Here is a 14,198-nt window from a genome sequence, read left to right as displayed (position 1 = left end):
CAAGCAAAATGGACAAACGTTATGAATACACAGTTTGGCAGATAAAGAAAGACAAACAGGGAAAAAAATCCAGGAAGATATTAAATTATTTCTTAAAGAAATGTTGATTAAAAGAAGTATGGTACCACTTTTCACACAACAAATTGGCACCAAAAAAAAAAAAAAAATGCCTAGTTATTGTTGGTAAGGTTGTAAAAGAACTCAAATAGTTTTGGAGTGAAGGTGAAACAATATGTGGCACTGCATACCAAAATGTTAAATTAAATGTACTCTGAAATAAAAATCTCACTTCTATAACTTTTCTATTTTTCTGTCTATACACACATATTCACACAAGTCCACAAAGAAATACATTCCAAAATATTCACTAAATTATTTTTTAATATTAAAATCCTAGGTAGGTCTAGTGGCGTAGTGCCTAAGGCATTTGACTGCTAACAAGAATGCTGGCAGTTCAAAAAGAATGGGTAATCAATCTACTTCTGTAGAGATACTGCCTGGGAAACTGAAGGAGGGATCGCTATGAGTCAGATCAACTCTGACGGCAGTGAGTGTGGTTTGGTTTGAGTTAGAAGCCATTAAATGCCTATCTAAGGCTTCGATTAAATAAACTATAATCTATCCATAAACTGGGCTAATATGGAAAGATACCAAAACATCAAGTTAAGAAAAAGGAAGTTACAGAACACATGTATGAACTGATCCCATTTTTTTAAAAACTAAGCTTATATGCAAACAAATAAGAAGTTTTGTATATGCACAGAAAATTTCTAGAAGGCTATGCACGAAACTTAACACTGGATATCACCACTACACAGTGGTGCTTGGTTAGGGAATGAAGAAGGGCTTTACTTTTCCTTTACATTCTATTTAAATTGAACTTTGTAAAACTAATCATCTTACTTTTACAAAAAAAATTTAAAACTACTTAATAAAATTTTAAATCAAAACTAAAAGTTGTAATTCAAGGTACAATACAGAAAACATTATTCATGACTCTCCTAAAATCTGACATAATTTTTAAAATTATAAGAATTATATTATACCCTCTATTCTGCTAATTCGGATGGAAGATGGGGCAATCTACTTCCGTAGTGATACTGCCTTGGAAACCCAAGGAGGGGTTGCTATGAGTTGGGTCTGACTCGACGGCACATAACAACAACATTCTGCTAATATATTACATTAAAAAAAATTGCCTAGAGTAATGTGTTAATCTGTGTATAGTTTATGAAAGACAAAATAATATAATGTTCCACAAATGTGATTTAGGATTTTACGGACCACAGTACTTTGTTTCCTTGTTACCTCTGCCATTCCTTTTGCTGTGGTGAAAGATCAAATATTGCCTGAAATAAAGGAGAGCATAATTATTAGTACTATCAAATTCTCTTGGCTTTTATTTCACAATTGAAAAAAAAAAAAACTTTTTTTCAGCAAGAAACATAAATTTATAGCATCCTTAAAAACAAATATTCATGAGTTATACTTAATCATCTGTAAAATGAAAGGATTTAAATATATTTTTATTCAAAAATATCAGAGCAATTTTACTAATCGCAAATATTTTCCTGTTATCTATATTTTAGAAGCAGATGCAAGCAAGCAATGTATCATCTGTACAAAATAGTATGTTAGATAGGACTTAATCCAATGATGCTAACATGAAAATCAAGTCTTAAAAAAAGAAAACAAAAACAAAAAGGCAGCTTAAATATATTCAAACATTCAAGGTCTGTGTTCTTGTTAAGAAAATACCATAATAAAATCAGAATGGCACTACAATTCCCAAAATGTATTAATCAACAAAGAACTACTCAAGAAATTTTATCTAGGCACTATCCATATCAAGGGAGCTCTGGTGGCGTTGTGCCTAAGGTATCTGACTGCTAACCAGAAGGCTGGTGGTTCAAACCCACCAGCCACTCCTTGGAAAGAAGGTTGGGCAATCTACTTCCGTAGTGATACTGCCTCAGAAACCCAAGGAGGGGTCGCTGTGAGTCGGATCCAACTTGATGGCAATGGGTTTATCCATATCGATTCAAAGTAGGACTTGGCTACTTGTAGAATCAGAGAGAAACACACAAGCTTCTGATGGTCTGTTGCAAATTTAATTTTGCAACAAAAAATCTACTTTTGATTTTTATAAAGACAATTTATAGCAAAGTATATTAACTCCATTTTAAAATTTTTTCAATATTATTAATTAATTACCTCTCCACAATCAGGCTCTAAACAACTATTCTCCTTCCTAAAAACCCTTGCTCTCGAATCAAACTTGCAAATCTGCTGCAAAAGATGTCTTTAAAATACTTAAAGCAAAGATGTCACTTTGAAGACTAAGGTGACCTTCACCCAAGGAGGTGTCGCTATGAGTCGGGTCCGACTAGATGGCAAATAACAACAACAACAAGAAGCACGGGAGAGCCAGCCAATGAAGAATCAATACATATTAATTGCAGGATTGATGAAGAATGTTGAATATACCACTGACCACTAGGAGAACAACCAAATTTGTCTTGGAGGAAGTATAGCCAAATACGCTCCTTAAAAGTAAGAATGGCCAGACTTTGTCTCACATACTTTGGTCATGCTGTCAGAAGAAACCAGTCTCTAGAAAAGGCTATCATGCTAGGTAAAGTAGAGGGTCAGTGAAAAAGGGGAAAACCCTCAATAAGAAGGACTGACACAGTGGCTGTGGCGATGGGCTCAAGCACAGCAACGATTGTGAGGACGGTGCAGGACCCCGCAGTGCTTCCTTCTCTTGTACATAGGGTCACTATATTGTCGAAACTGACTTGACAGCATCTAACAACAACAAACTAAACAGTTCTATTTCTGTGCCTTTACTTAAATTTGATTATACCAGCCTGGGACCCTCCTTTCCCTGTGCTGTGACCCTCATATCTATTTAATTTTTCCACAGCCAGATGATCCAAGGTAAATTGCTTTCATTTTTCTAATGTTTGATAACTCCTCCTACTGAACTTAACTGTACCATGCTTCACAATCTTTTTCATATCATGTTGCACAGCTAACAATGCTAACATCTGTATAACACATTGTGTTAGGCAGATGAGGCTTATAACTGCTCCCCAGTTAATCTGTAAATAAAATTATTGATCCCAGGGACTATACGATTCTTCCTTTGAATTCCCCAAACTGCTTAGTATGGTGCTAGCACAAGGGTGTAAAAGAACTACTAAGTAGCAACTTTGTGCTAGTCACTGTGGTACTATTCATTATTCATTTAACCTTCACAACAATCTTGTAAGGCTATTATTCTTTTTTCCTTTTAGCACATGAGGAAGCAGGAACTCAAGTTTTTCTACATCTGTAATCATTTGCCTCTCTTTTCTGACCATCTAGAGACCTTATAGTCATGCTAGAGTCCATAAAGCATAATCCAACATTCTTGCTGAAAAAAAAGTCTCAGTAAGTCCCTCCACCAACCGAAAAGCAATGGATGGATGTTTAAAATTAAAGCAATAAAATGCAGAATTACGTTTGAATAATTATTCTTAGTATGAAATGTATTGTATTCTTAATATGCAAATATTAATGTTATCTAATAATAAACTGAATCCAAAAATCTAGATGATAATTTAATATGCTATGACTTGGTATCTGAATTTGTAAGGTATTCAATCTCATAAAAATTACTATGACAATCAATTATTTGAGTGGGAAAAGAGGAGTCAGGAAGTAAAGGGTTTCATAGTAGAAATAATAAAGTTACTTTTTCTTTAGAAATTTCAATTTAAAAAGTGTGTACTAAAAGGCATAAATATGACCCTGGATAGAATGAGGGGAAATTATAGAACAAAATTCTAATTCTTAAAAAAAAAAAAAAAAATGCCAGATTTACCAAACCAGTAGACATGAGAAACCCCCAAAACTACTGCCCTGAGAAACTCTCTAAATTTTAAACTGAAACTACTCCCAGAGGTTACTTTTCATATAAATAACAGATTGGATTATAAAATAAACAATATCACCTTTGAGTACTGTGCTTCTTTAAAAAAGCAAATACATATTTAGAGAGACAGGGAGAGAGAGAGAGATTAAGATGACCTAATAGTCAACATCTACCCTAAAGCAAAGATGAGAACGTTAAGTGGGACAGGAAGCTGGATTAATGAAAATGGAATAACCAGAACAGAAATGAGAATGCTGACACAATGCAGAAAAGACAACCACTGTCACTGAACAATATATATAGAAATTGTTAAATAGGAACCTAATTTACTGTATCAACTTATACCAAAAACTCAATACAATATTTTAAAAAATTTTAAAAAGGGCATTAATATTTGTTTTTGTAAGCTAAAAACAATTAGGTTGTCAAAACTGGTAAAAAAAAAATAACAACGTAAAGGTTGCCTTTTTATCCTTCAACCCTACACATTCAGTTACTTCTCAGGCTCCTCCATCACCTTTAGTCTTCACTTTGCAATTTTGCTAAAGAAGGTTCACAACTGCCACTGGTAAACATAAGAACTCAACAACACATATATTGGCACGAGAACCACAGTGCCAATAGAGCAAAGACAGCAAAGCAGCTGGTGATTCCATGCTTTCTTCTCAAAAGCTTGTTTAGGGCCAGTTCAAATAACAATGTATCTACAATACCTGCCCCCATAATATAATGGTGTTTTCTAATAAATCAATTACATTATACAGAATTGTGCTACAGAACCAGAATTTAAAAATGCTTGTCTCTGTTATTATTATGTGCTGTTAAGTCAGCCCCGACTCATGGCAACCCCTCCTTGGGTTTCAGAGGTGGTATCACTACAGAAGTACATTGCCCAACCTTCCTTCCAAGGAGTGGCTGGTGGGTTTGAACTGCCAGCCTTCTGCTAGCATTTCATAAATGTTGGGAAATGAAAGTGTGAAAGAGGGAGAAAGAAGTCAATGCATATGAAATTTCTCCTCTTAGAAAGATACTACTTAACTCTTATTTATAAAAGATATACATACAGCTCACATATTTTTAGAGATTTGAATTTAGTAAAAGTAGGACTTAGAATTTCCAAATCACTACAGGAAAAGAAGAAAATTTCACCACTATAGCATCTAAAAAAAAAAGAGAGAGAAAAGAAAACTGCTAGGAAGAACTGGAGCTCTGATAGTGTAATGCCTAAGGCATTTGACTGCTAACCAGAAGGCTGGCGGTTCAAACCCACAAGCCATCCTCGGAAGGAAGATGAGGCAATCTACTTCCGTAGTGATACTGCTTCAGAAACTCAAGGAGGGGTCGCTATGAGTCGAGTCTGACTTGACAGCACATAACAACAACAACAACAACAACAGGAAGAATTAGAAAAAAAATATAAAATAAGGCAATAAAATGGACTTCAGAATCTTATATGAAATGTTAACAATGGTTATTTGAAGGCTTCAGTATTAAACATAATTTGTGTGTGTGTATGTGTGTGCTTATCTGTTTTTCTAAAATTTTTATACAGACCATGAATTACTTTTGAAATAACAGAGGAAATTATGTAAGAATTAACTCAAGTCAAAACTAAAAGCAAGTATCAAACCAGCTTCAAGGGAACAATTCCTCAAAGCATATTATTTAAAACTATGTAAATCAAACTTACTGGTTCATAAACTAGACCATCTGCAGATGCCACCATTGTTTCTGCTAAATCCAATACATCTGCTCCAACATCTGCATAAAAAAGAAATTTAAAGATTCATATTCCATGCTCAGAGTCTAACTATATCTGATATAACAACTTAAGATAACAAATAGAAAATTCACAAAGCATGTAGAATCACTTTCCCATACTGATCATTTATTCAAAAGCTAAAACAGGATTATGTAGATTATTTTAAAACTTAATAATGCTTTTTTACTTTTTGCTCAGTACAAAAAAGGACACAAAATGTTGTATGCCATCAAGTAGACTCTGACTCACAGAGACCCTGTATGACAGAGTAGAACTACCTAACAGGGGTTCCTAGACTGTAATCTTTACAGGAGCAGAATGCCAAATCTTTTCTCCCACAGAGCCAATGGTGGATTCAAACCATCAACCTTTTGATTAGCAGCCAAGCACTTAACCACTGCACCACCAGGGCTCCTTATGACCCAGAATACCATGGTAAAAAGCATAAATTGAACTGAAGAGCTCTGCTAAAAGTGGCAAAAACTTATAAAAAATACTAAATGCCTATTGCACAAATATTATTTATAAGAATTATTTTTAGATATTAACAGAAATCTCTTAAAGCCAACTACCTGATGCCTTAAAAAAAAAAAAAAAAAAAAATCTACAAATAGGAACCTTACTTTGAAAGGCTAAAATTTCTAATGGTATCCAAACAGCAAAATATGATATATTCAGTATTATTAACACTAACTTAAAACCACTGCCATAAAATAAGGAAAAATAAAGGAAAGAGAAAAAAGATTTAAGGTTGTTCTTTAATGATTTCTCCCAGAATCTAATGCCCTTAACTGGGTTTTAAAAAAAAAAAAACACACTGTTTCATGCTTTAAAATTGTTTTTCTGAACTACTGAATTCTTGATCTTTACTTTCAAAGCAGTAATTTAAAAGACATTTTTCATGCAAAAGCAATTTCATTTTGGAGAATAACTCTGACATTTTATATCTGACTTACTAACATTTTTGTACTTCTGTAAGTATAATCAAATGAAGCCAATGAAGAAAGCAAAAAAGGGAGATGTATCAATATTAACTCAAAAAACTGGGATCTCTATTTTAATACACAAAGTCAAAGTAAAGGGTGGCAAACTGGAACAGATGAACAGAGTATATCTGTGAATATGGGTATAAAAACTGGCACTCCAAACAAGAAATAAAGGATACAGCTAAACTAGAACTCTGATTTGAAAAATCTCTTTTGGTTTTCTTATATTTTAAATGAACTAATATGAAGGTTAAGTCTATTCTCTTTCTAAAGAAGAAATTTAATGAACTTAAGCTGGAAAGGACAAACAATTTGTATTATTAAATAACAATACAATAGAATTTTGAAGTATTATGAAAGAAAAATAAAGTTAAAATACAATCAGTAGTTTTTATTTGTTACTGGATTCATCAAGTTGAAGCTATACTTACACTGACACTTCATGGCAACAGTAATATCTATATTGATTCTCAATTTGCTGAAAGACAGAGGTAAAAAAAAAATACTTAAAAAGTAAATAACAAAACATAAATATGAATCCATTGACCTATAAAAGCTTGGATTTCATACAGTATAAAATATGAAGAATATGCTATCGCCAAAACATACACATTATTAATAAAAAGAAGAAAAAAAAAAGTTCTATTTTGCAATTATTCTAAAAGCCTTACTGATTTCACAGATTTTTAACACAGTATTCTTTAATTTAATAATGGCAACCCTGTGATCAATAACTCCAAATAACTCAAAAAAAGTTTTATCTCTGTTTATACAAACTTTACAGAGGATATTCCTTTAAGAATGTAAAGTTTTCATCAGCACGGATTAGGAACTATGAAACATTCTTCTCTATTTATCAAGTAAATACCATACATCAGGCATTATGCTAGATGACCTACAAATATCACTTTCTCTGTTTTTTTATCACAGGCCTATATAGTAGATAGTTTCACAATTTTGCAGATAAGCCACTGGGGCTCTAAGCAGTATAAATGATTGCCTTAAGATCAAACAACCATTAAAGTGGCGTATTGGAAACTAGGTCTGCATGACTAAGGATAAATGCAATAGAACTTAAAAGAAAAAATTCAACTGATGCTTAAAGTTTTGCATGGCCTTTTAAAAAGCCACAATCATGGCTTGATTTTCTATTAATTAATTTAATTCATATTAATTTTCAAATACCAGAATTAATTATTTACTGTGATCTAAGCACTGTGAATAACAAAAGTACTATCAAATTCAGAAGTGTGCTCCCGATTAAAACTGTTTTCATTCCAATAATACATCTGGTTTAATTGGAATTTTAGACTTTTAGAGTTTTAAAGCTATCTAGAGTTTCAAACCGTGGCCCAAAAAGTCCAGAAGTTTAGGCTCAAGAGATACTGTAGAAACTAGAGAAAAAGGCCTAGTGGATAGGTTTCTAAGTGTTCCCCCATAGTTACATAGTGAACTACACAAGAATTCATTGGAAACAATCAGTGTTTCTTTGATGCTAAAAACAAATGAAACTAGAACAATAAATTCCTTGAAAACTGATTGTTTCTAAAATAATACTCAATAGATGAAGAAACAGAAGCACAAAAGAAGTAAGTTGTATGACATGGCCAAGATTATATAGCCATTTACAAATGTTTACTCATTAATTCTCACAATCATGACAAAGGTGTTATCATTATTATTCTAATTTTTCAGAAAAGGAGACAGAGGCACACACAGATAAGAGGTTTAGTAGCTTTCCAAAAGTCACATAGCTAGTAAATGGCAGAGCTAGGATTGGAACTGAGAACTGTGTCTCCCTATCTAGTGTAAACATAGTGTAAACATTTAAAAAATCTTAATCATACAAATAAATAAAGTATATCTCATCTCTTAATTAAGCTACTATATTTTCAAAGGTATAAAAGGGACATTAAATAAAAATTTAATTGTATATAATTCATAGATACCAAGTTATAATTGTAATACAATGTATCTTTAGACAATTTATTTTCTAACTCAAACAGATATTTGAAACTCTAAAGAGCAAAAAATTTCAAAACATTCAACAATTTCCTCTTTAATCAACATCTAAGAAAAGTCCCATCATGGTTCTCTTAAACTTTTCAAGCAAGCACATAAATCAGAATTTTAAAGAAGGGGCTTCTGATTGGACTAGTGGTAACAGTATTTGAGGTGCCAGAGAGAAAGCCACCCTTTTAGAATTTAACCAGAAGTTAAATGGTTGATTCTAAAACATTTGACCTAACACATGCAATTAATAATTTTCAAGACTATTTCTTCAAATCCAAGATAAGCCAAATATAGAGAATGAAACTTTTCTCTTTCTCTTTCTCTTCCTTCCTCCCTTTCTTTCTTTCTTTTTTACTTATTAACTGCTTGTATCATGCAGGAACTTGAAGCTCGACTAGCTGGGTTCAAATCCTGGGTCTGCCATTTATAAGCTTGTTGTTGTTGTTGTTATGTGCCATCGAGTCAAACCCGACTCATAGCGACCCCTCCTTGGGTTTCCGAGGCAGTATCACTACGGAAGTAGGATTGCCCAACCTTCCTACCTAGTATGACTTATTTTGATGCCTCTTCACTTCGGTTTTCTCATTCTTAAAACAGAAGAAACAAAAGTATCTTCCCTACAAGTTTATTGTGAAGAGTGAAAGAGAGATCACAGAAAGTGCTTAGAAAGTGCTTATTGACACACTCACTATTTCTAGGGTGATGATTTATCCCTTTCCAACACTTCACCTGCCCAGTGAGCGAAAGCATAGCTAGTGCAGGGTAGTGATACCCAAGTCATGGGCCCATCCTCAGAACTGCTAAGATGTAGAGAGGGCAGAGTGGCATAGAAAGAACACACTTTGGAGAAAGACATACCCAGGATTGGAACTGGCCTCTGCTACTTATTAAGTATGCAATCTTGCACACATTACTTAACATTTTAGTTCTCTCATTTCTAAAACACAAATACCAAGACCCCCTCTTCTCAAGACTGTTTTGAAGATTTAATAGTGCCTATAATGTGTGCAGCACTTTAATGTGGGAACATAGCAGTTATTTATTAAATGTTAATTTCTGTTCTCTTCCCTTCAAATAGAGCATTATTCTCCTGGGCAGAGAGGCAAGCTGCAGAATGGAGGCTAAAGAGCTGTGCTTTCTCTCTGGCACCTCGAACAATGTACCACTAGCCCCAATCAGAAGCCCCTTCTTACTCATCATCTTTAGTCTATTCTTACAGAGCCCAATCAACTGCTTAGAATTATTTGCAATTCTTAATCTCCTTTCTATTTTCTGCACATGGACTTTTAAAGGTATGAATCCCCTCCAGAGGATCCCAGGCTTGAGCCTGTCTTTGTCTCCTCTCGTTCACTTGTTTTCAATTTTCTGATTATAGATTCAGAATTATGGTACAAAGGACCTCCTTCAAAGCCTATAATCCATGAAATCATAACTACTTCCCAACTATTCTTTGAAAATGGCATTTCTTTAAAGTTTTTTTTTTAAAAAAGAAAAAAGCTTTTATCTTTAAACAATTTAAATGTAACAACACTTCAAGAAGAAAAAAAATAGTTACCTAGAAAAATCCTTATCTACTTCATATTCATATTTCATCCACGTATCTTGGTACACTGAAAATTCCATTATGGTTAATAAAGCCATAGTGGTAAATGCTATTAGAGAAACTGAGGGAAAAAATAAAAAACAATCAAGTAAACAATAGGAAACTATTTTAAGTTAGATTTAAAGTAGCAAAAAATGTCCTAATTAATTGTCATTTGAATGAATACTGTAAGATTTTCTAAATGTTTACTATAGGAATTTTTTTTTCCTGAAAATAACTAAAAAAAAAATGATAATTTAATAAGCACAAACAAGAACACAAACATTTTTGCCATTGAGAAAGCATTTTATTTCTTCAGTTTTATAGACATCTCTCACTAAACAGATTTGCCAAAATTTTACAAGACATGAAAGTTTTACTTTCTCACCTATAGAAATGTCACAGATGTGATAAATAAAAGTAAGCATGAGTTTAAGGTACAAATTAGAAAAGAATGCCCTCATAATTAAAAATGTATCCTTAAAAAAAAATTAAAGACCTACCCTAATTTCTTAGGTCCTGAACAGCCACAATAATCTGTGCCAGAAAGTTAAATAACATTCCTGAGTCTCAAAAAAAAACTCATCTAATCCTTAATTTGCAATCTTTTAGACATATCACCTCATTTATAAAAGTAAAAGATCTGATAAAAAAGGGAAGAACCATCTCCTATGATAAAACAAACTTAAAAGGAATTGTGCAACAAAACACTATTTTCCTTAACAAAATTTAATCACAAGAGATTACAAATGGCAGGTAACTATTAACAATTTACCAAATGAAATGCCAATCCTACATGAAATATGTTATTTGATAAACCCTTCATAGGGAAATAATAGTAAATATTGTTAGTCTCATATTTTTCTCATGTATTACACTACTTCATTTAATAAATACTAATAACTGTGTCTGGTGCTGCTGTATCTTATTAATATTAATTTATTTAATTACTACAGCAATCTTACAAGGTAAAAGTTAAGAACTATTAGAATGTCTTAACTGATTTACTCTTAATCAACATAGGACTGAGGCAGTATCAACATCATGAAAAAATTTTTTCCAACTTTGTTTTTTGGTAATGTTAAGTATATATAACTGAAGAATACTAAAGCAATAAAATTGGATTAATTAATTCAGTAATGTTTTAATAAACACTGTTAAATGCATCAACTGCATTGGGTTCAACACCGTGGAGAACAGAAATAAGATAGAAGAATTAGTGAGACATGAAAACAGATCAATTAAACAGACAGACCATCTGCAGTTACTGTACAATTCATTGATGAATTCTTCCTTGCGGCTACATTTTTATACTGCTTTGAATTGGATTATTCAGATTAACACTGAGCGAAGGAGTTTTCATTTGACCTGATACTCACCTGTACCACCACTGGCTGAAGTCTCTACATAGCTCTCAGGAACCTTTGGAAAGGCATCCAACTCTTTCACCAAATTCAAGGTTTTTTTCCGATTCAGTCGCCTCATCTTCAGGAAAACCCTCTTCTTCCTTCATATAGTTATGCTAATGAATAAATAAATTAGGAAATAAATGATTCTTCTAAAAAGATAAAAAGTTTCTTTTTCTTCTCCATGAATTGCACCAAATTATATTTTAGAATAACAGACAAACGTCCTCAGAACAACTTAATATTCTTATCCTCCTTGAGAAAAACATAAATACTTATCCATACTACTGCATTATCCATTTCCACTGTGACAAAAACTATGTCTAATGAACTGACAGTTGAAAAACACACACATACACACACTAAATAGCAAACAAAAATGTGAAAAGCAATTCAATCACATTTGTGATCTTTAAATATACAAATAAAAATAAGAAATATTTTTCTACTATTAAATTGAAAAATACATAAAAATAATACATTCCCAGTAATGAAGTCCATGAAGTACAAGAGGCATGTTTACACATGAATAACATGACTATTAATATTACCCTTTCCTCTTCTTTTGACCAAGAAAATTCTTTTTCGAGAAACGTAACCTAAGGAAATAATCTTAATTATGTACAAAAATTTGACTATGATAATATTGCACATATTTTACTTTTAAATATTGAAAACTGAAAGAAACCCAGGGTATCCAATATACAAATTATAGTGAATTAAACAGGTTTCAAACTATATAACTACTAAAAACCTTCTAATAGAAACATTTAATGACATAATACTCATTATACATTAAGAAGAAAAAACTAGAAGGCTGTATGGTCCTAATTTTATGAAAGACAGGGGAAAGACACACAAGGAACAAACTGAAAAACTATATAGCAAAATGTTAAAAGAAGATCATGGAAGGATTTTAAGTGTCTTTTTTTTATGGAATTTTGGACTTTCCAAAATTATCTATTTTTGTAATAAAAAATATTGTTTACAAATTGTTTGCTATTACCTTTTTGATTAGTAGTCCTAGGAGCTCTGGTGGTGTAGTGCCTAAGGCATTTAACTGCTAACCAGAAGGCTGGTGGTTCAAAGCCACCAGCCACTCCTCCGAAGGAAGATTGGGCAATCTACTTCCGTAGCGGTACCGCCTCGGAAACCCAAGGAGGGATCGCTATGAGTCGGATCCAACTCCACGGCAGTGAGTTTGGTTTTTGGTTTTTAGTCCAACTACATCTAAAACACATTAAAAAGCCAGACAAACGATAACTGAATTCTCAAATATTTACACAATTTAAAAAAAAAACACTCATAATCTGTAAATGGTACTATAAGCATTCCCAGCAATCAAAGCTGTATTAATAAAATCAACACCTAACAGCAGATTAAATCTGACAGTTGCATAAATCACTACAAGAAAAATAAGGTTTTTGGAAGAAAGCAGAAAGACCTGTCTGAAATCCAATGGGTAGTATTATAAAAAAGAATAGGCCATAGAATGGACATTCAATCAGAAAAAGGAGGACCAGAGAAGCAAAAACTGGCAGCAATCATGAGCACTATCCAAGAGAGCAAGCCCTGACCAGGGACACTACTAATCACTCTATGGAGTAGCTACTGCCTTCAAGTGAAGTTGAATACATTAACAAGGTTCATTTCATTGCCATTAACAACATCCAACTATCTCCCCTTGCTGATTCCATGGTCACAAAGCAGGCTCCAGATTATGTTGCTCCTCATGTACCTGGTTTTCCTAAAGAAAAAGAATGTGTAGACAAAAGGTGATGGCATTTTGATCCCCATGACAGTTATAAAACCAGTATTCTCATATGCAGAAGCCCTGGTTGTGCAATGGTTAAAGTACTCGGCTACAAACTGAAAAGTTTGCAGTTCAAACCCACAAGCCATACCGTTGGAGAAAGATGTGGCAGTCTACTTTAATAAAGATTTATAGCCTTGGAAATCCTATGGGGCAGTGGGCTTTTCGCATTCTCATTTGGAAAGTAAGCTTCTGAGTGTTATGCATAAACCAGGTCCCTAGTCTGTCCAACTCTGTCTGACAAAGCAATTAAATTTTTTTTCTGTACCTGCTTAGTGATTAACTGCATAAAGACTGACCTTTCTTCACTCTTCCAATTTCTATTCATTCTTTCCCACTGGAATTAAGTATTAAATATGTGTGAGCCTCTTATCTATAAAACAAATACATTCCAAGGACAATTCACAGTCAAAGGTCTAAAGTCCATCCCACATCTATTCCTCCTCCTGTGTTCCCTAACTTAATTAATGATGGTACTAAGTACCCAACTGCACAAATCAGAAACCTGGGTTATATCCTTAGTAACTTATGCTCTTCTAAACTTTCTTTCAAATCTACCTGTCCTCTCTTCTCCAGGTCCACTGAGAAGTTCCTCACTAGGACTCTAGTCCTACCAATCAATCTCTGGATTGCTGCAACAACCCCAATCTTCAACCTTTCAAGTCACTTACCATACTACAACTAATACCTTTGTAATATATAAATCAAATCAAGTAA

At 33.2% G+C, this 14,198-nt stretch overlaps 1 protein-coding gene across 1 annotated transcript in view; it reads right to left on the bottom strand.

Annotated features, from left to right (window-relative positions):
- The window catches only part of ERGIC2 (ERGIC and golgi 2), a 38,836-nt gene extending 27,089 nt beyond the window's left edge, over positions 1-11,747 (bottom strand). Inside the window, exons 1-5 of the mRNA XM_007943180.2 lie at positions 11,642-11,747; positions 10,236-10,344; positions 7,099-7,145; positions 5,610-5,680; positions 1,309-1,349 (exon numbers count right to left, since the gene is read on the bottom strand). Coding sequence (XP_007941371.1) covers positions 1,309-1,349; positions 5,610-5,680; positions 7,099-7,145; positions 10,236-10,344; positions 11,642-11,747 — 374 coding nt within the window. The remainder of the gene's footprint in view (positions 1-1,308; positions 1,350-5,609; positions 5,681-7,098; positions 7,146-10,235; positions 10,345-11,641) is intronic.
- Positions 11,748-14,198: the final 2,451 nt, after the last annotated feature.

Source organism: Orycteropus afer, unplaced genomic scaffold, assembly GCF_000298275.1.
Source record: "Orycteropus afer afer isolate SDZICR_OR568_19922 unplaced genomic scaffold, OryAfe1.0 scaffold00100, whole genome shotgun sequence".
NCBI lineage: Eukaryota > Metazoa > Chordata > Mammalia > Tubulidentata > Orycteropodidae > Orycteropus > Orycteropus afer.
Note: the sequence above shows the minus strand (reverse complement) of the source record. Positions and strands in the feature narration are given on the sequence as shown.